The sequence below is a fragment of the Telopea speciosissima genome, chromosome 9 (assembly GCF_018873765.1).
Source record: "Telopea speciosissima isolate NSW1024214 ecotype Mountain lineage chromosome 9, Tspe_v1, whole genome shotgun sequence".
NCBI classification, from domain to species: Eukaryota; Viridiplantae; Streptophyta; class Magnoliopsida; order Proteales; family Proteaceae; genus Telopea; species Telopea speciosissima.
In genome coordinates, this window is record NC_057924.1 from 8359460 (window position 1) to 8381946 (window position 22487).

General features: G+C 40.0%; 1 protein-coding gene and 1 non-coding gene across 4 annotated transcripts in view; one reads left to right on the top strand and one right to left on the bottom strand.

Moving 5' to 3' along the window:
• The window catches only part of LOC122640121 (formin-like protein 3), a 28583-nt gene extending 9475 nt beyond the window's left edge, over nucleotides 1-19108 (top strand). The window contains exons 2-8 of one of the 3 annotated variants that reach the window (XR_006329630.1): nucleotides 671-1466; nucleotides 1551-2127; nucleotides 2230-2432; nucleotides 4026-4261; nucleotides 17754-18633; nucleotides 18773-18969; nucleotides 19064-19108. Coding sequence is in view for 2 of the 3 variants with exons in the window: in XM_043833256.1 (XP_043689191.1) it covers nucleotides 671-1466; nucleotides 1551-2127; nucleotides 2230-2432; nucleotides 4026-4261; nucleotides 17754-18617 (2676 nt within the window). In the remaining variant the exon portion in view is untranslated. The other 2 variants (XM_043833257.1, XM_043833256.1) reach the window with 2 other exon arrangements.
• Nucleotides 19109-21161: 2053 nt separating this feature from the next.
• Nucleotides 21162-21245, bottom strand: TRNAL-CAA. Its single transcript has one exon. It is a non-coding gene; the product is annotated as a tRNA-Leu (tRNA).
• Between the last annotated feature and the right edge of the window lie 1242 nt (nucleotides 21246-22487).

Sequence of the window (22487 nt, forward strand, 5' to 3'; positions counted from 1 at the left end):
TAAGTGAATTTATATAGGTGTTCAAGCCGAAACTTGCAAAATATGGACTATTTTGGTCGAAACATGGGACTTTTTAGAATCGATGGCCATCTTGTCTTGCAGTTCGACAAAGATGTTTTTCCATGGCACAGAGGATGGTTTGATCCACTGAATTTGTCTGATCCAATACAAATTTTGATTAGGCAATCCAAACAGTCCAATACCGATTTTTATACCCATGGTTATTGCCCCTTCATGATCATGGAGCTGAATAACACAAAATACAATGTTTATCTTTTGACTTAGTCATTTATATGCCTCAAATTCATAGAAAAAGCATTTTGGTCGATCATGTTAATCTCTCTTGGTAACTTCAAGAAATCGTTTTTTGAGGTTGCATCCTGCATGTGCACAAATAAAATAACATCTTTCAACAAGAGGAACTGGTAATGGGTACAAAACAATCCATTGTGGTACTACATTTGTTCGAATAAAATGCTTAGCTAATTCCATGCATCTAGCCAAAAAATCCTTTCTTTTTCCAGTAAAAAGTTCATAATAATTTGCAACAACAGTCTTCTATTATTGCATGTATCATGTATGTCAAGTATTTTCACCGTTGCTAAATACTACTTTATTTATTTTTAAAGTAATCGAGTGATGGGTAGAATTTTGACAAGTTTGATTGCAGGCGGAGCAGTTGTGGATAAAATGCAGGTCAGATTTGATGCACGGGAAAGAAGCTGATGAAAATTTCAACTTATTTCATCTAGAGGAAAGGGCCAGGGGCTCTTCTGAGGTCAATTCAGAAGTATGGTCACCAGCAAATGGAAGACTACACAAAGCAGTTAATGTGCTGCCTCCCCGAACAAAGCAAACTCTTTTGGGTTGTTTAAGAACTCAAAATCATCTTTCTCGCATTTCTGGAGATGCAAGGGGCTCTAGGAATTGGTACAAAAAACATCTTGGTTCTCTTTTTAGTTGGCCTAAATCTTCACAACATAGGAATAATGGGGAATCTCTTAGACTCCATAAGGGTAATGAGGTACTTCAACACATAGCAGTAACACCTGCCTTTAACCCTGCTGCTGCCCCTGGCCCTGCAGTTGAATCACCTGTCTACAGTCCAGCACCATCTTCTGATCCAGCCCCTGCCAGCTATCAGGCTCCTGATCCTCAGTCCCCACTCGAACGTCCAACACAGCCATTTTTCCCACCAAGTTCGGCAGATTCAAGTCCGCAGCCTCCAACTACTGGCCATTCTTCTGTGAGTCCAGATTTGGCACCACAACTACCATCACAAAACCATAGTAGCCAGAAAGCTGTTGTTATTGCTGTTACTGTAACTGCTGTGGGGACGTTGATTTTTGCTGCAATGCTCTTTTTATGCTATCGTAAATATCATAAAAATAATGGTGGCTCTGGAGATGGACAAAAAGATGACAGGCCCCTGCTTTCCTCCTTAAGTTTATGTGATTTATCTGCTGGTATGTGTGTACTTGTGTAGACATTTTCAGTTGTTCAAGTTTTAACTCTACAAATCTTTTCCCCTAAATACATTGAACTTTCAGGTTCGTCAAAGAAGTCTTTTGCTTCAGGAAATTCAATGAATAAAGAGAAGAGTGGAAATCAATCTTTTAGTACGAATACCCACAAAGGAAGGGTTCCATCTGTGCACAGCAATTTGCCCGTGGAGGCTGATATTTATAATTCCTCAGTAGCAGAAGTTCCTTCATCAGGAACAGTTGCAAATGCTTCCATATCTGGTCCTACAAGCAACATTCAAGTGGCAATTCAATCTCCTCCTTTGAAGCCTCCCCCTGGCAGGGCTGCTCCACCCCCTCCTGCTCCACCACCTATGCCACCTGCTATGAAGCCTGCACCTCCCCCTCCTGCTCCACCACCCATGCCACCTGCTATGAAGCCTGGACCTCCAAAGGGCGTTTTCCCTCCTCCCCGGCTACCACCACAAGCACCCATTGGCCCTAAGTTGACTAAACCTTCAGCCCCCAAACCTAATCATCCGGAAAATGCAGCTTCTAATGGAGAAGCCCCCAAAACCAAGCTAAAGCCCTTCTTTTGGGATAAGGTTCTTGCAAACCCTGATCATTCAATGGTCTGGGATCAGCTTAAATCAGGGTCCTTCCAGTAAGTTGTTTAAACCTACTCGAGTTTTTCCATAACTCTGACGAAGGATTAAATATCATAGGCTGTCAAAGAGACTGATAGAATTTATTCTACATTTAACAGGTTCAACGAAGAGATGATAGAAACTCTATTTGGGTACAATGCTGCTGCTGATAAAAAAAATGAGCGCAACAAAGCATCATCATCTCTTGATCCTTCTCCCCAGTACATTCAGATTATTGATTCTAAGAAGGCACAAAACTTGGCTATTCTGCTGCGGGCATTGAATGTGACCTCAGAGGAAGTCCGTGATGCTCTTCTGGAAGGTACTGTATTGGAGTCGTTGCATTACTAAGACAATTATCATTGGTTACTATATCAACTCAACATGAGAAGACCAGAATAAGTTGACTTAGTCGAAGAATTCTTAAATTAAATTTAACTGAGGGAGAACACCTAAAAAAAAATACAGAAAAGGACCCTATCCAAAAATTCTCATTTTTAAATTTCTATATCCGTCAGTCTCGTTAGGTTGACAAGATGTTCTCTCTTATCCCATTGCTACCATGTGAACAAAATACCACAAGAGTTCCTCTAAAATGAGATTTTCTTTTTTGAATTTTTGTAATGAGCCTGTTAAAACAACAAAACTTCATCAGGAGGTGTACAACCTAGTCCCCTTCTAAGGGTTACTTCCAACAGGGTTATGGGTGGAAATATATAAATAGAAGAAATAATTAATCACTGATAATGAAATATTAAGTGTCTTTATAAATTTTAGATTGTCGAATTAATTAACCAGATGTCCTAAAATTACTTGTTTGAGTCAAAATGCATGAAGAACTTAACTTTGGAGTGAATCCTAAAATAATTCAAGTCTAGATTTTTTTTCTTAAGAAATTGTATTATCTATACCGGTTAATTGAAAATTTTACAGCAACGGTATTTGTAGCTGGGGAGGATTGAATCTTGAATAATTGAATTTATAGAATCAGTATTTAATTTTTTTTTGTATATATATTTTTGCATAAATGAATTTTTTTGTTTTAGGTTTATTTAAGTCTTATCAAATAAGGTAAAAGTTGGTATAGAGCCATCCAAAACAGGAATCTATGGATGTGCATCCCTAGTTCTGCCCCGTGGAAGAATGTTATGGTAATGCTCACCATTGGATATTTAGGGAATAGATTAGATTGGGCACATGTCCAATTTTAAACTCATACATGTACTGTCCCTTGTATTGGCTTGCACCCCTCTCGGGTCTCGGCAGTCCAAGCATTGGCATTCACCCTCTTGGTAATCCTCGAATTTTCAATGCTATTTTGCCACTTACCCAACTGTCTGGTTTGAAGCTTGAAACATGAACAAATTCACAATATTTCAACCCCACTTACCTGCCACGAAACAACTAGCTGTCGGTCCATGAATTCTGTGGTGCCAGGGAAGCCCACCAATAAATAATATAAAAAATGCAAATGAGTGATTTTATTGGTAACTCATTTCCTGAAAAGTGAAAATTGATACTAGAATTGTTGAACGTAAGTGGAATTATCTAAAAGTTTTAGTAGTGAAGTTTGGGAAATTCTATTCATTTTACAAAATGGATTTTCTGTTAATTTTTTTTTTTGAAAATTCCAATAAATTAATATGAGTTTATGACTGGTTGGATTGAATCCTTGCACTAAAATAAAAAGAAAAAGCCTAAAATATTGGTAATATTTTACAAAAAGGAATGACTGAAGATGTAAATTGTGAAATGCTTCCAAAGATATTTTAGGGTCTTAATTAAGGAAAGATTTGGTGAGAGTAAAACCCATGTTTATATGAATCCTTCTCCTTTTTGGTGACAAAATACTCCTCTGCAATGGTTTTTGGTGCATTTTAACATGTTGTGACTATTGTACTTGTAATGAAATCAGGAAATGAGCTTCCAGCAGAGTTCCTCCAAACTTTGTTGAAGATGGCGCCCACAGTAGATGAGGAACTGAAGCTTAGGCTATTCAATGGTGATCTTTCCCAACTTGGGCCTGCAGAGCGGTTCCTAAAATTGTTGATTGATATCCCTTTTGCTTTTAAACGCATGGATGCTTTGTTTCTCATGGTTTCACTGCAAGAGGAAGCCTCCACTGTTAAAGATTCTCTTGCAACTCTAGAGGTAAGACTTTGTGCCTCCCACTGGATCCTGTTATCAGATTTCTACTTTATGTGTCCCTAAGTAGCATTAACTACTATCGTTCCATGGTATTATTAGTAAAGCATTGGTTTGGCCCCTGTTCTAGAATAGTTATGGAGCACAGGAGGCTAGTGTAGGTGGCCATGTGCCATATATTTAGAGGAGTAAGAATAATAATTGAATCTTCCCCATCCTAATATCAGGTGATCCAAAATTTAGGACGAATAGGATGTTTTTTAATCATATTATTAGTAGTTAGCAAAGTTATCAAGGCCGCAAGGCGACCAAGGCACAGAGAGGGTCCAAAAGCAAGCTGACACCAACAAGGCGGACCAAGGCGCACGCCTAGGCGCCCAAGGCGACCAAGGAGCCTGGATGCATAGGTGACTCCTTGATAACTATGGTAGTTAGCCTTTAAGACTCTAGCCAATCTTGACCATCCAAGAAATATAATAAAAAATTGTTGTTTGTGATTGAATCAGGCTGATTTGAGGCCTAGAAATGTAGAGAAATTTCAAGTACGAACCACTCTACAGTAGGATCGTTAATAGTTGCAGCAGATCATCAATAACTGAAGCAAATCAGAATTAGAAGGTAAACACCAAAATAGAAGGCAGCAAATACTAGGCAAACCAGCATTAGGAGTGTCCTCCAAGGCTGACCGAAGGCTGCCCTTAGTTGGGTGAATATCTGCTCTAAGTTTGAGTCAATTCTGATGGTTGATTGCTGAGTTCTCAAGAGGGTTTGAAAATAGAAACTAGCCTCCAAAATAGAAGGTCGATGGACGAATCAATCTGGCCAGCAGTAGGGGAAGCCAAGTAGGATCGAGTGTTGGTCAGGTTGTGCTCTCAAGGTGCTTCGAGCACGACCAGCAGTTGCTGTGTTCAAGAGCCTTGAAGTTGCAGTAGAATCTGGTGAAGAAAACTGGGTCGCAGGTGCAGCAGTCTCTCAACAGATTGTGTAAACAAGAGCAAATTACTTAGACCTCCCCTGACCTTTCTGACTATTCAGGGAACCTCCCCTGCTCCTCTGACAACTACTCAGACCTCCCCTACTTTTCAAACTTGGTTTCACTTAACCTAAGTCAGTTAGTAATTTAGCGCCAGTTAATAGATAAATTTGAAAAACCTAAGAAAACTAACAATGGTACCTTTTTTCCCTATAGGAAGTTACCCTATTGCCCTTACACCCTTTCCCTTTCTTCTTCTCTGCTACCTTCCATGTTCAAAAAAAAACCCTAACCTACAACTCTAATCGATCGCCCACCTCGCCTTGTCACCGAAAGTGAACTTCTTAAACGGCAATCTGCAGAGGTGGTCTCTACGACGAAAATCTACAGCGGTGGTGAGACTTCCCAGAGACAAGGGAAGCAGCAACATACGGCAGCAAACTCTGCTATTGTACCTCCGGTGACCTTGGCGAATCTCGTCTTCTGGTTCGTCGTCTAATTCTTGTTCACCAGTAGAGATTGGCTGCGGAGCACGTTCTGTCGAGTCATGCTTTCGAGTTGACCCGGAGATTGAAGAGAAATTGGTAGGATTTATGGAAAACTTTAAACCAGGGAAAGGAAAAAAATAAAACTTTTGAAAAGACTTTTAAATATCACTATTTGCTATTATTTCTGAATTCCCCTGCATCTACCCATCGATTCTGCTAGTTTTATGGGTTTCAGTTTCCGACCCACATTAGGATACTTCAGTATTTCAAAATCCAACTCTCTTCAACATTTGAAAAAATATTCTACCGCTTAATCAGACCATTTGACCAAGGTTTAATGCACATCTGATCTAAATTGACTGACTTATTGGATTTCTCTTGAATCTGGTTATTGGTTCTAATCTCTACAGTTCTGGAATTATTGGTTGGTTTTGAAACCCTAACCCTAAGATATTTTAGAATCATATTAACTCGAGTCCAGCTCGCGTTCACGTACGTGAGCGTACGAGAACAGCTCCCAGCTGTTCAGATGAAATCCTCTCTGTGGGACCCACATGGAGTGGATTCCATCTGAACAGCTGGGAGCCGTTCTCGTACGTTTACGTACGTGAACGTGAGCCCAACTCCATTAACTCCACTCACCATTCCTCTCCAGATTCCCTGCTTACAGATGTGGAAGAAGGAAGAAGGAAACAAAAGACCTAGAGGTCAAAGATGGACAGCAAAAAGGTCACAGGGGATGACCAGAAATGGTGCAGGACCGAAATGGGTTCACCCCTGCACCCCCCTTATCCTCCTCCTCCTTTGCCAGCGGTGGCATATTCTTCCACAGTGGTGGGTCGGTGGCAGCTTTGCTTCTATCATTTTCTTCTCCAATTGTCTGCAACAACGGCAGTTGCTGCTGCCTCGTATGTGAACTCCGTATCTGAAATCCTAGAGAGAGAGAGAAAGACAATCGTCGGGTATGGATCGAAAGAAAGACAAGTTTTGGTCATTTATAAGTAAGGGTATTTTAGTCACAACAGGTATTTTACTAACACTGTTAACGGTTTGGGGTTAAGTGAAACCAAGTTTGAAAAGTAGGGGTGGTCTGAGTAGTTGTCAGAAGGCAGGGGAGGTTCCCTAAATTGTCAGAAAGGTCAGGGGAGGTCTGAGTAATTTGCTCTGTATATAACTACAATGCTTGATGGAGTCTATTCAGGCCTTCTCAAAGGTTGCAACAGCAGCAGGGTACTCTTACAGTAGCGGAAGCAGCAGAGGATGTCTTGAAATAAGAGAAGAAGATAGAAGAAGAAGACAAGGGGGATAGGGGGATTTGGCTCTCTCAGCCCTTCATCCTCACAATAGGATAATAAAACTTTGCACAAAAGCAATTCTCAACTTCATTAAATCGTGGGGTGCCTCTATGGGCAGGTTACAATATATAAAGGCTTAAGCATTGAGCTCCAAAATAGAAACAATAAAATAGCAAGTCTCCTCTAAAGGCTGAGACTTGGATTACAAGCAATTGACAAAATAGAAAAAAAAAAAATGGGGGTACCCGGTGCACGAGGCTCCCGCCACTGCGGGGTCTGGGGAGGGTCATAATGTACGCAACCTTACCCCCTGCTTTTGCAGAGAGGCTTTTTCCAGACTCGAACCCATGACCACTTGGTCACAGTGGAGCAACCTTATCGTTGCACCAAGGGCCCACTCTCAGTTGACAAAATAGAAAGTAACTAACAAATAGAAACTCTAACTTTGCAAGGTTTCTAAAATAGAAACTCAAAAATAGAAATGACAAACTATTGAAATAGAAACTAAACTACTCCTAAATCCCCGCACATAATGATGCAGATACATCACCAAATAGGGCTTGTTTCATTGGGAATAAGTCTAGGGTTGAGTTACATACATGTTGGGCCTTTGATCTCATGGGTTTCTAATGTAATAGACCACTTTTATGGGCCTAAAATATGGGTATATAGGTTGCATACGGGATTAGCCCAATACTTAGTTTATTTTTATGTTTTTTAATTGAACCGGTTCAAATTGGTTGCATCCAATTGGTTCAATTTAAGTGATCATGTGACTTGGTTAAGTGGTCATGTGACAACTTAAGTGGTCATGTGATGTAAGTTGGGCTGGATTAGGACTCTATAAGTCCAGCCATGTTTTGAGTCTATTTCTTTTAGTATTTTAGTTTCCTAGTTGGTTTAAGTTACCTAATAGCTTGGGGATAAGGTTAGGCCATTCCTTTTCAGTGTCTAAGTCTATTTTTGAGTCTTCTATATATGTTTGTAAGGGAGGCTAGCATTACATACGAATTTGATTAATAAAAATTAGCTTTATGCTTGCTGCCTTTGTTGCTGCCTTTGCTCCATCATGAGTGTGCCTTGTGAGTAATATCAAGGTTGCCTTGTGAGTAATATCAAGGTTGAAGGGATTGGTGGATCTCCAATCGACTCCTTGCATCGTGAAGATCGGGAGACCCCATTGTTCATCTTCAAAGCTGTTGCCATTGAAGACCTGCCACAAGTAAGAAATTCTGCAACTATTCTTCTTCCTTCTAGAAGGTCACATACAAGGTGATTTTCGTGAGAATTCTGCCCAGCCAAATCTAACCATTAGAACCTGCTAAAAATTTGATCGAGTCTTCCTCAAACCCTAAGAGAGACTCTATTCAAATTTCAGCACCATCCACCGAGCCGATTGTCTAAAATTACAGTTTTACCCCTCTCTCCTACTTCTACTAGGAAACCTCCATAACTTCGAATCTGTCCATCAGTTTCAAACCAAACTTTCAGCATACATCCCTTACATCATTGTTGACACTCGATCCAAGTTTCAGCCCCAAACTCCCACTCTAACCCCTCCATTCCTCCACTCCATTAAACCCAAAACCTGCAACTCAATTCTGTCCAAAATTGCAGAATTTCAAAACTCATCCAACCCTTAACCTTTTAATACCATATTGACCCCTTAGACCTGCCCATTAATACCCTATAAACCCCTTTCCCAATATCCAACCCAAACCCTAGGAATTGACCTAAATCCTAGTGTTGTCCATTCGAACTAGCAGCCCCTTTTGTTGTTTGATCTTGTTGTTTGGCTCCTAGCAGGTCTCCTACCTATCTAGGACTACATTACATAAAGCCTTCATGCAATCTGATCTTGGGCCCCATAGGATCTTCTAGGAATATTCCCACCAAGTCAAATATAGGGCTGTGACACTTTTCACGTGAACAGTGTTTTGGCCTCTTCTTCTTCATGTTTTGATCTACATCACCTAGACTATCTATGACTGGGGCATGTCCAATGGTGGACTTTGCATCCTTGAATGCAAGACACATGGCCGTTTATGGCTGCACCAAAACTGTTCTACTACCTTGTGATGCAATATACTAGATTCTCCCTTGAGATAATATGTTCGAATTAAAGAACAAATGAAGAACCATTGATGTTGACCTAGTTCACCTAAGGATAGGGTTTAGAAATTCCAGCAGAAACCAGAATCGCAGTGAAGAGTTTTGAACCAGATTTCAGGAGGTTTGCAATAACAGCAGATCAAGAGCCCTGATCTGGTCAATAGGCTGGTCAAGTCTTCTATTCTGGTAGGAGAATATAATATAAAAAAACTATGCTCAATCCAATGGTATGATTTGTAGAATCTGAAGAATACTACTCGTAAGTTGTAACCGGAATCTCCAAATCCGAGAATTGATGGAGGTTTCAACAAGTCCAGAATAATGATCAAATTGAAATCTGAAATAAAAGATTGAAACAGACTTTTAAAACTGAGATACCAGAAATTAGGCTTGAATTAAGAAAGTAGGAAATCAGTTTAAAGATTGAATTTTGAAACCATTAATATGTTCGCTGTTCAGCATAGAAACCGATGGCTATGTATGAAGTCAGATTTGGAATCCAATGGAAGCATTGAAGTTATAGAAAATTCCTTGTTAGACTAGGAATTCTGGAAAAGAGAGAAAAGATGGAAATTTTATGATCAAGCAGAAGAAACAGAACTTAAAGAAGAGTTTAACAAATTAGCAGACCAGAATAGTCAGACAGGGAGTTGAGTAACTGATCATGCGCAAGAAAGGAAGTCCTACTGACCTGTTATCAGTTGATAGGAATGAAGTTCAGGAATAGAGATCAGGAATCCACCAAATTGCCTAGCTGAATCCACATCAAGAGAACCCTTAGAATCCACTGAGCCACCTGAGAATCCACCAAAGCAAGAGGTCTGAAATCCAGAGACTTCAGAGCTGAAAATCTTCTTCTATTACTTCAAAATCGTGGGGATGGCTTTTGGCCAACGTTGAATAAAATAAACCAGAATACCGTGGGGGTATTCTGGTCTTTTTGGGGTTTTATTATATGTTTTATGTATTGCTTAGCTAAGTCAGCTAAGCTAGGGGTGTTTTGGTCATTAGGGTGTAATTCTTAATGCTATTAATATATGGCTTGCTTGATCACATTGATCATTCAAGCATTCTCCCAATTTTCTGTTTTGTTAACATGGCATCAAAGCCAACTTCTCTGATCTAGGTTTTCAAAACCCCATCCCTTCCATCGTTTTTTCTTTCCACCCCTCTTCCACTCGATCTTCTCCTTTTGTCTTCCTTTTTTTCCTTGGTTCTCTTCCATTACTAGGGCAGCACTAATGAGGTGATCACACGATCTAGATGCTGCCCTCAATCTCACCTCTTCAATAGATGATTTAATCAAAAATCAAGTTCGATAGCTGCTGCCTGTGTCTCTGTGATTTTTTGGAATTCTCTCCTCCTTGAAAATCGAGCTTTTTTTCTTATTGGAAGCCGATTTTCCCTATTGGAGATCCACAATAGCAGTATTGGACAGCAACTATCACAGTTTTTTCAAGTTGTTTGCAGCCCATACCAATTGTCGATCTCTCTTCAGGGTTTTGTAAAACCTTGACAATTATCGACTTTTGTTTTTCCTCTTCTCTGCTTGGCTGATCTTTGGAGATCTTATTCACACTACTTCAAGGATCAATCGACACTGTTGGTGCTCCCTTTTATTGAAGTTTTTTCAGATTTCCAGCCTTCCACAACCTTGGATCGAATTCTGCCTATATCGATCAGGTTTTGCTGCCTTTTTTGGCTCTTGGCTGGTGCATTGTTTATGATATATAGCTGCTATGGATGGGTCTGATATTACCTCTTCTACTTCTGATGTTGAAGGACATAACAAGCCTGAATATCTTCCTTATGCTTCAGCCATTAAGCTTGATGGGACAAATTATCTGATGTGGTCCCGTTCTACTTACTTAGCTATTGCTGGCCGTGGCCTGACTAGGCATCTCCTTGACACTTCTGCCGCATCCTCTAAACCTGGTCCTCTTCTTACTCGATGGATGTCTAATGATGCTATGGTTATGGCATATTTGATACACTCTATGCAGCCTGACCTCTCCAACAATTATTTGTTATTGGACACTCCCCATCACATATGGAATGTTGCCGAGGAGGTCTATGGACAGGTAGGGAACGATGCTCTAGTGTATGAAATTCGAAAGAAAATTCATGATACTACACAGAAGGAGCTACCTGTCTCTAAATACTATGCTGCCCTTAAAGGTCTTTGGCAGCAACTGGATCACTACTCTGCTTTTCAGCCTTCCACTTCTAGAGATATTGCGGCATACAAGAAACATGTGGACAAAATTCGGGTCTATGACTTTCTGGCAGTTATGAACATTTGAGTATGATCCCATTCGTCAGCAAGTTCTTAGTTGGGTTCCCGTCCCTACCCTGGAGCAATCTTTTGCCTTGGTTCATACTGAGGAATCTCGTCGAGCTGCCATGCTTCATCAGTCTCCTGTTGATAGGTCTGCCCTACAGGCTGGTTTTGCCCCTGCTGCTCCTACTGATGCTTCCCCCACTGCTACTACTTTCACCAAGGAACCTGTTAAGTGTGAGCACTGCAATAAACTTTATCACATTAAGGCTACTTGCTGGAAATTACATGGGAAGCTTGCTGATTTTGAGGCCAAATGTGGTCGTGCTAAAACTAAAAACAAAGCTAATCGCATTGAAAGTGTAGCTCCAGCCCCCACTTTTGACAATGGTCTTTCTCAGGAGGAATTACAGGCTTTCAGGCGTATGTTACAGTCTTCCGTTGCCTCTAACTACATCTCTTCCTGCCAGTTACTTTTTTCCATCAGGTTCCCACTTTGCCCGTTTAGGTATTTTCTTTGCTGGTCATTGTGCATCGGTTGTCTCCACTCCATGGATCATAGACTCCGGTGCCACTGACCACATTATAGGTTTCTCTAGCCTTTTCCATACTTATTCCCCTACTTCTGGCAAGGATAAGGTGAAAGTGTCTGATGGTTCCCTCTCATCTGTTTCTGGCAAAGGATCCATTAGTTGCTCCCCTTCTCTTACCTTGTCTTCCGTTTTGCATATACCAAATTTCACTACTAATCTTCTTTCTATTAGTAGTCTTACCAAAGATTTGAATTGCAAATTGATTTTTTTTCCCACTCATTGTGTTTTTCAGGAATCGGACTCGGGAAAGACGATTGGATCGGGTAAAGTACATGGTGGATTATACCTGCTTGATGATGGCCAGCTCCCTCCACGGGCATTGCCTTCCACGTTATGTCAGCCCTCCTCTTTCTCTTCTGAACTCCACCAGTGGCATTCTAGATTAGGACACCCCCCTTTAGGAACTTTATCCCATTTATTTCTAGCTTTGATCAACAATTGTGATATGAAAGATTTTTTTTGTGAGGCTTGTGTCTTGGTTAAACAGACACTTTCAAACTATCCTATTAGTAATAAAATATGTTCCTTATTTTAATTGGTTCATTCTGATGTGTGGGGTCCTAGTCGTAAAGTCTCTTTCTGGTCATCGGTGGTTTGTTACATTCACTGATTGTTATTCTCGATCCACTTTGGTCTACCTGATGCATACAAAGAATGAAGTTTTTTCTTGTTTTCAGCATTTTCACAAAAATGGTTCAGACTCAATTTAATGCCACTCTCAAAATCTTGAGAAGTGACAATGGGAGAGAGTATATGGAAGGTCAGTTCCAAAAATACCTTGTTGCCCATGGAATCTTACATCAGACCAGCTATGTTGATACTCTAGCCTAGAATGGTGTGGCTAAGAGAAAAAATAGCCATCTCTTGGAGGTGGCTAGAGCACTTATGTTTGCTCTCAATGCTCCCTCATTTTATTGGAGTGATGTTGTCCTTACTGCAACCTATTTAATTAATAGGCTGCCTTCCCGGGTTCTTGACTCCAAGTTTCCTGTTAAGCTCTTACACGGCTCTACTACTTTCATTGTTCCCCCTAGGGTTTTTGGCTGTGTTTGTTATGCTAGGGATACTAGATCCCTTAGTAAACTTGAGCCCCGTGGTCTCCGCTGCATTTTTTTGGGATACTTTGCCACCCAAAAAGGGTATAAGTGTTATTATCCTCCATCTCGTTGTACCCTGGTCAGTATGGATGTTGTCTTTCATGAAAATCTCTCATATTATTTGTCCCCACCTCTTTAGGGGGAGAGTGTTAGTGAAGATGTGTTGACCATAGAACCCCCCTTCCATATGTTCACAATGAGTCTGTTCCTATTCCTCCTACTCCTAGTCCTCCCTCTACCTCAGGGGGAGAGGTTCCTATACAGGGGAAGACCATTACAGGTACTGTTGACATTCGTATTCGGGGGGAGGTAACTCCAGTCCAGCAAACTCCAGTCTAGAAAACCATTAGTGAATTTCAGAAGCGGATAAATGATTCTAATGTGCAGAGTGCAGACTTATACAAGGAAACATAAGCAACTTCTATCCACTGCGGTACAAGTACCTATCCAGTTGCCAAACCTGGATCCAGAACCTACTTCTCCACCTTGTAATACGTCTTCTCTTGATCTACCTATTGCTGTTCGCAAAGGTGTCAGGGCTTGCACTAAGTACCCTATATCCCATGTTGTTTCCTATGATTTCCTTTCTCCATCTTTTCGTGCTTTTGTTTCTTCCCTTTCTTCTGTTCGTATTCCTAACAATTGGCAGAAAGCTTTATCAGATGGAAAGTGGAAGGCAGCAATGATGGAAGAAATGGAAGCCCTAAAAAAAATGACACTTGGGATCTTGTGATTCTTCCACCAGGGAAAAGGACTGTTGGATGCAAGTGGGTGTTGTGGTGAAACAGAAGGTGGATGGCACTGGGGATAGATATAAGGCACGACTCGTGGCAAAAGGGTTTACTCAGACATATGAGATTGATTACAAAGAGACCTTTTCCCCTATTGCAAAGTTGAATACTGTCCGAGTTTTGCTATCTTGTGCAGTCAATCTTGGATGGGATTTACAACAGCTGGATGTGAAGAATGCCTTTCTCAATGGAGAACTTGATGAGGAGGTATACGTGGACATTCCACTAGGGTTCTCTTGTGACAAAAACCAAGGCAAAGTGTGTAAGTTGAAGCGTGCACTTTATGGGCTGAAGCAGTCACCTAGAGCATGGTTTGGTCGGTTTCACAAGGCTATGATTTATGTGGGTTACAAGCAGAGTAATGCTAATCACACTCTTTTTATAAAGAGGATTGGTGGAAAACTTACTCTTCTTATAGTTTACGTTGATGATATTGTTGTCACAGACAATGATAGTGATGAGATCAGTCGTTTGAAGACTTTTCTTGGACAGGAGTTTGAGATTAAGGATCTAGGAAAGTTAAGGTACTTTCTTGGTATTGAAGTTGCCAGATCTTCTAAGGGCATTTTTCTCTCCCAAAGGAAGTATGTCCTAGACTTGTTGACTGAAACTGGTTTGTTGGGGTGTCACCCTTTAGATACTCCTATGGATGCTAGTGTTCGTCTCAAGGAAAAAGAGGGTGAACCTGTTGATAAAGGCCAATACCAAAGATTAGTGGGGAAGTTGATTTATCCCTCACCCACACATCCAGACATTGCTGTTGCTGTGAGTACTGTGAGTACTGTGAGTCAGTTTATACATGACCCCTACTCTTCCCATATGGAGGCAGTTCTTCGTATTCTTCACTACTTCAGTTTATGCATGACCCCTACTCTTCTCATTTGGAGGCAGTTCTTCGTATTCTTTACTACTTGAAGTCATCTCCAGGGAAAGGAATTCTCCTGTCTCCACATGATCACCTATGGATAGAAGCATACATTGATGCAGATTGGGCTGGCTCTCCTGATCGCAAGTCCATCTCTGGGTATTGTTCTTTTGTAGGTGGCAATCTTGTCACTTGGCGTAGTAAGAAGCAGAATGTGGTGGCTCGTTCTAGTGCCCAAGCAGAATTTCGTGCTATGGCGCAAGGCATTTGTGAGTTGCTTTGGTTGAAAGGTTTGCTACAAGATCTTGGTGTTCCTATTCGTGTCCCTATGATGTTGTACTGTGACAACAAGGCTGAAATCAGCATTGCACATAATCCAGTAAAACATGATCGTACCAAGCATGTTGAAGTGGATAGGCATTTCATTAAGGAAAAATTAGAAGAAGGGCTGGTTTGTGTTCCTTTTGTGAAGTCTACTGATCAGCTTGCTGATATTTTCACCAAGGGACTGCTTGGAAAGATGTTTCATCCTAACTTTGTCAAGTTGGGCATGTTTGATATTTTTGCTCCAACTTGAGGGGGAGTGTTGAATAATGTAAACCAGAATACCGTGTGGCTATTCTGGTCTTTTTGGGGTTTTATTATATGTTTTATGTATTTCTTAGCTAAGTCGGCTAAGCTAGGGGTGTTTTGGTCATTAGGGTGTAATTCTTAATGCTATTAATATATGGCTTGCTTGATCACATTGATCATTCAAGCATTCTCCCAATTTTCTGTTTTGTTGATAGCCAACATTGTTTTAAATAAAATTAAACTAGACTGACTCATAATCCAATAATGAATGGCTGTAGGCAATCATGACACACCAAAGAATAAAAAAACTGAAATAAAATGTATCTAAATCTCCCAATGACTAGGAAATTTAATAAAATTAAAGAAAACAGAATTTGACCATACCTGGACATACCTGCATTAACAACTAAAGAAATAAATAAACAAGTAATAACAGCCCAAATAAGAACCCCCACAATAAGAAATTGGTGATAAAATCCCTGATTTTCAGGAACACAGGAAAATAGGAGCCATAAACCATGTAAGTATTCAAAATGGGCCCAACAAGTACTGGTTCAAAACAAACCATAATTCTCCACATGCAAGGGATGGTTTGAGTAAAAAACTGGTTCAATATGAACCAGGCTAAATTGTAGATGATCCATCTCTTCCTTTTCTTGCTGGCTGTGATCTGCATCAACTCTCCCTGGCTTCAAGAAACTCTACCTTGAGTTTGTGAAGTCAAGGAATCATTTTCTTATGGTGAACATCCAACTTCAAACCATAACAGAACTCTGGTACTTCACAGAAGTTAGGGATGGAATCTTCAAGTCGTTGAGCTTTCTCTTCGAAGAACTGTGGTGGGATCACGAACTCTATATGCTCAGCTTTACAATCAACATCAATTGTTAATAGTGTGTGTGTGTTTGTAAAATCCTCCGTAAATGTATCTTTGACTTCTTGTCCAATGCCTCAACCTGAACTGTACGAAGCTCCTTGGTTTCTTCGTTATTGTCTTCCTCATCGGTTTCAGTTGGTGGGTCTATGCATATAACATTAACACCATGAGTCTCCTCACCATCTTCATCCTTATAGAGTGCAACATCATCAGAATTAGGTGGATGAGGCACATGAAACTCTTTAGTGGCATTTTTCTCAACTACAATTAGTACCCCTCTTATTGGAACAATTTTTTGCAAGTGCCCCATATTATGTAGTAGTACTCGATGTCATTAATGCTGTTTATAGGTACCTTTCTCTTACCCCATTGCTACCAAGTGGTCATCAATAAATAGTCGAAGACTATCCAACTTCTTGACCATGAAGCATTAAATACCATCGCATGGAAGACCGTGGTTGCATGGACTTGAAATTGTCACTCTCGGACATGCATGGAAGATGGTCACGGAAGACCTTTTTTTTTTTTTGGTAATAGGATGGTCACAGAAGACCGTGGCATCATCCGTCAAAGAAGACTTAATCTCATAACTCTCAAACATTCATGGAAGATCGCACGGAAGACTGTAGTGGTCGTTCGCGGACACTTACCATTAAAACCTCAGTTCTTTGTGAGTTCAGACTTGGAATATTTTGGATTTGCCAATTAAGCTCGGTCATCCATCCCTGTTCACGGAAGATTGTGGGCAACAGACTCACAGCTTTCGCTCGTTGCGCCGTTGCTTGTTCCCTTGGCCACATCCGAGAATGAAGAGGAAATAGGATAAGACTAAGGGAAGAGCATCATGTAATAACCTTTTATCCATCACTTTGAGAGAGAGAGAGAGAGAGGTGGGAAAGATTTTGAGAGAGTAGAGTAAGAAGAGATAGGGGAGGGATGGGAGAGTGAAAAGATGTAAAGGGTATTTTTTTTTTACTTTGAGAGAGAGAGAGAGAGGAGTGTAATTGGTATTTCTGTCCAGTGTAATGGTTGCCAAAAAAATGTAGCTCGTGAAGGGAATAAGGCTGCCTACCTTCTACCTCTCCCAGACCCTGCTAAACACTGGAGCCTTGTGCACTGGGTACAGCCCTTATGGAACTGTCTGAATGACGCCTTTATAGGTGTATTTAGAAAATGTAACCTTCTTTTGATTACCCCTAATCTTATTACCAAAAATTCTTTTAGGGTTAAAAAGGGGTTTTCAAAATAATTTGGAAGTGACTTACCATCATGTTATTATGTATGAACCCTTTGTAGTGGTATGACCTTAATAATGGAATTGCAGTCCCAGAGCAGGATTTATGTAAACCTTAAATAGGTCTGATAAAACGTGTCTGTATTGTGAGGAAGGGAAGGGAAGGAGGAATTCCATCCATGTACATTAAAACAGGAATGTTTTTCTTTGCTAATGAAGGATATGGTGTACATAGTACAGACTAATTATTTTCCATCTCATGTCAATGAAAAATTGTGTGTTTTAGTGTTTGTTCCTCTAATGTTCCGGTTGTTTATGGCAGGTAGCTTGCAAGGAACTGAAAAGCAGTCGGCTGTTCCTGAAACTCCTAGAAGCTGTTCTAAAAACTGGCAATCGGATGAATGATGGTACCTACCGTGGTGGTGCACAGGCATTCAAGCTCGACACACTCTTGAAACTGTCTGATGTTAAAGGAGTTGATGGCAAGACCACGCTCTTGCACTTTGTTGTACAGGAGATAATCCGCTCTGAAGGTGTACGGGCCGCCCGTGCGGCCAAGGAGAACCAGAGCATGTCCAGTGTGAAATCAGATGAACTTCTTGAGGATTGTACCAATGAAACAGAAGACATCTATCGTAGCCGTGGTCTCCAGGCTGTTTCAGGTTTGAGCAGTGAGTTACAAAATGTCAGGACGGCAGCAGGATTGGATGCTAATATCTTGGCAGGAACACTGGGTAAGCTTGGCCAGTCATTGATGAGGGCAAAAGACTTTCTGTGCAATGAAATGACGAGTGTGGAGGACAATGGGTTCCACAGTACACTCAAGAGTTTTGTAGAGCATGCAGAAATTGACATCACATGGATGCTGAAGGAAGAGAAGAGGATCATGGCCCTCGTAAAGAGCACAGCCGATTACTTCCATGGGGATGCAGGGAAGGACGAGGGCTTGCGTTTATTTGTGATTGTTCGGGATTTCTTGATAATTTTGGATAAAGTATGCAGAGAGGTGGGGGAAGCACAAAAGAAGCGAACAAAAATGCCCAGAAACAAGGAAACCCTTGCTGTGCCATCTTCTCCAGATTCTCGTCAGCCATCATCTCCAGACATACGTCAGAAGCTTTTTCCGGCAATCAAGGAACTACGGGTGGATGATCAGAGTTCAGATGACGAGAGCTCATCTCCTTAGTTTTCATTGGTACAAGGTACAAGTGTTCTTTTTCTTGGATGCATATTTTTGGCTTTTCTCTGAACAGTAAACCCATTAGTGATAGATGAAGTGTTTAATTAGTGTTTGAACCAAACTGCACTCGTTTTTATATCTATGGCCTTTTTTATTTTCAGGAGGCCCTGAAAGCCCATTGAAGGTTCTATCAAGTGCTGAACAGATCATGTGCCCATTTCAAATTCTGGCTTACTGAAACTTGTGAAGCTCTGGGTTTCGTCCTTGATTCTTTTATAGCTGATGAGAATTAATTCTTTCAAAGATCAGTCTCAGTGTAATTAGCAATGGCATCTATGATCCACTCAGACATTCAAAAGTTGGTGAAACAATCAGTACATACACACCCACCTGAAACTAACATTGTCGTAGTCATCACCACCACTGCTGGATGAAGTATATGAAACTCTCAGAAGGCCTTTGATCTGTGCTTTATTTTGTATTGGCCTTTGTGAGGATTTCTGCCTTTATCAATTAAAATTTGCCTTTTTATTTTTTTAAATGTCAAATTCTTTTATTTTGTAAAGGAGAGGAAAAAAAAAAAGGGGGAACCTGCTGAGGTTCTTTTGAATTGAGAAATTCGTTCCACCTTCAATTACTTATTTAGTTTGGGGAAAATTGTTTGATTGTTCTCACTTTTCTGTTGTTTGTGTGTGTGTGTATTTCTCCCCTTTCCCCCTGTTACTGGCTCTCTATGTTTGCAGCACATTGAAATGCCCAATGCATCTCCATATGAGGTGATAATCTATAATTTTTTTTTTTCTATTTACTTTGAAGAAAGGTTAATGGTAGTCTGTTATTCAGAAACTGTCCAAAAGGTTTTACTGGAATAATTGAAACTGTAAACCTCGGTGACATGATGTTATATTTTGTTGTTAAAGCTGTTAACTTCAAGCAGTTTGATTAAGTGTTGATATTGTATGGATCTTGCTGGTCTGCAGCCACATAGAATGCACAACCCCTAAAGTTAAACTGTTATCCCCTCACCCCCCACCCCAAAAAAAATGAGAAGATAATTTAATGGAAGTTCTAGGAATATGGCTCATAACATTTCCAAGTATGGTTCAAGTAATAGATGGTCAGAACTTCATTTGGATTTAAATCTTACTTAGAGTCCATTAGAGATCAGAAATTGTTGAAAAAAGAATAAAATGCTTCTTTCATTCCTTCCAGGCAATTGAAAAATAAAGAATGATTGATATATTCAAGAAAATTACGTATTTACAAGGAATCGTTTCAATCCATTTATCAAATACGAAATGTGATATGATTCCAAAAGATGAACCAGCTTTGGACAGTTCAAAAAAAATTTATTCTAGAACAAAAATATAATTTTTGATTTATTTTATCTTATCCCATGATCGGAGCAGGAGTTTGTTATTCAACACTGTCCAAAAAAGTTTACTATGATAACTAAGGGAAGCAGTTTTCTGTTTGGGAGTGTGGCTTACACCAGCACTTCCATGTGTCTATCTCTCTTCTCCTTTAAACAAGAGGGCAGAGGTGTCTTTTCAAATGGGGAGGAAGACTCATGGGAGTGCTGGCATAGGCCACACTCCCGGACAGAGAACTTTCTCCCAATAACTAAAGGAGAAACTTTTCGTACACCCGTAGTGTAGGGTTCAGCCACCATCTCAAGGTCTTAAAACATTCTCTTATTGGACAAAGACGACAATATCCTCTCCTTTTTTGTGATACCCTCTCCCACCCATCCTAAGGCCACCGTGGTCAAAGGATTACCTTTGACCGTGGTTGAAGGGTTCAGTCACCATCCCAGGGTCTTAAAACATTTTCTTATTGGACAAAGACGACAATATCCTCTCATTTTATGTGATACCCTCTCCCACCCATCCTAAGGCCACTGTGGTCAAGGGATTACCCTTGACCGTGGCTGAAGGAAAACTTGGTCCATACTGAAAAACCGATCAGAATTGGTTTCGACCAATTCCAATCTGATTCAACAATCGATATAATTCACATGCAACTATGATGGGCGAATCATTTCTCAGGTCCCAATAGATTGGGTTGGAGGTTGAAGGTTGGAGAGTGTTGGTCGTGCTGGATGATGCCGCTGGCAATTACATTCAAATATTTAGAGATTTAAATAAGGGAGTCTTTGAAAGGCAACTCTACTATTAAGAACTTGATTCTTTTCAATTGTCGTGTCTTTTATTCTCAAAAATTCTTTTTTATTCTCAAAAATTCTTTAAGTCAGGGGCGTAAAAGAGTTGTCAAAAATAATTTGAAAATGACATCACTATGTCATTATCAAATGGTGACATTCTCCTGCATATTTTGAGTACATATATGAAATGATAATACATTACCTTCATTGGGAAAAGTCATGTGTAATACTAAGAGGGCAAAAATGTAAAGTTACACATTATTTGTAAGAAAATCATTTTAAAATAATGGTGCACCTTGATTACATTATTACCACCTATGACACGATTTATTGAACCCAACAAAATATAACCTTTTAGAAAGAAAAAAATTATTTTTGTATTAACCTGTCAGAAGTGGGATTTGAACCCACGCCCTCTCACGAAGACCAGAACTTGAGTCTGGCGCCTTAGACCACTCGGCCATCCTGACATTTTTATTGTATGTTTATAACATTACAATTACTATCATAAGAAAATGTTTCTTGTGATTTGCCCCTACGCATGAGGAGGCATCAACAGGAGTATCATTCACCTCTCATGTGTCTAGGCGCAGGTGTCACACTTTCCCATAGAAACCATTTTTCTAATTATCAAATACAAAATTACCAACAAAATCCCCATAACGCAATAAGGCGATCATCTCAACTAGGAATGGGGGTCGGATACTGTATTGGACCGGTGAAATCCTGAAATATTTAACTATTAACTAGTGAGCAAAAGTTCTCATTGACAAAACGGGGTATGTGAAACATATGTTTGGCTTTGAGAGTTTTGCTGGATTAAAGATCAGTAGGTGATCCGTCTGTCCTCTCCTTTCATCATAAGGCATTGGCTGACTTTGAGAAAAACCACATGTATAGTGACATACGTATTCGACTACATTTATTTGATTAAGGTAGGATTAGAAGATTTGTCTTAATAGAATCATAGCCATATTATGATCCAAAACACAGAATTCAGCTTTACCCAAACACTAAGACATAATATCATACTTCTATCCCATCATCCTTTTATGAAACTTCAATCCATGAGTCACAATTCTTCTAACAAATGAACTGTTGGTTGGAGAATTAGATCTAACACACTGACATAGTAGAAGATAAGTTGGCTAGATATCATTCTAGCATAAACGATCATCAAATCCACAAGGTAGAAGATAAGGACGAAAAATATCAATTTTCAATAGATTTCAAGCTGAAGATGACAAACCCTAAAGAGACCTTATATATTAGGTCAAATACAATTCGAAATTCAAAAGAGTACGCTAAAATTCAAAATTCAAATATTGCGCCAAAATTCACATTTCAAAACTTCGACGGGCTTTTTCGCCTTCGAAACGTGCCCAAACATCCCCAAAAATGCATACATCAATGCGGTCCTAGGCACTGACTCCTGAAGAGCTCCTTGAGATCTTCAATTTGACATATAATTCGCTCCATTTCGCCCTAATAACTCCGATCACTTCAGATGGACTTCTGCCTACCGGCTCAAATATATATGAGCTTTGGTCTTTGGGCTAATTTCTCTAAAAATTATTTACACATAGGTAGTTACCAAACTTATTTTTCATTCTACAATCTACTGTGTTTAGTTAGAGATGTAAACGGATAGTCGAAAATCCGTATTCGATTCGGGTTCGTATTCGAAAATTCACTATCCGAAAACTATCTGA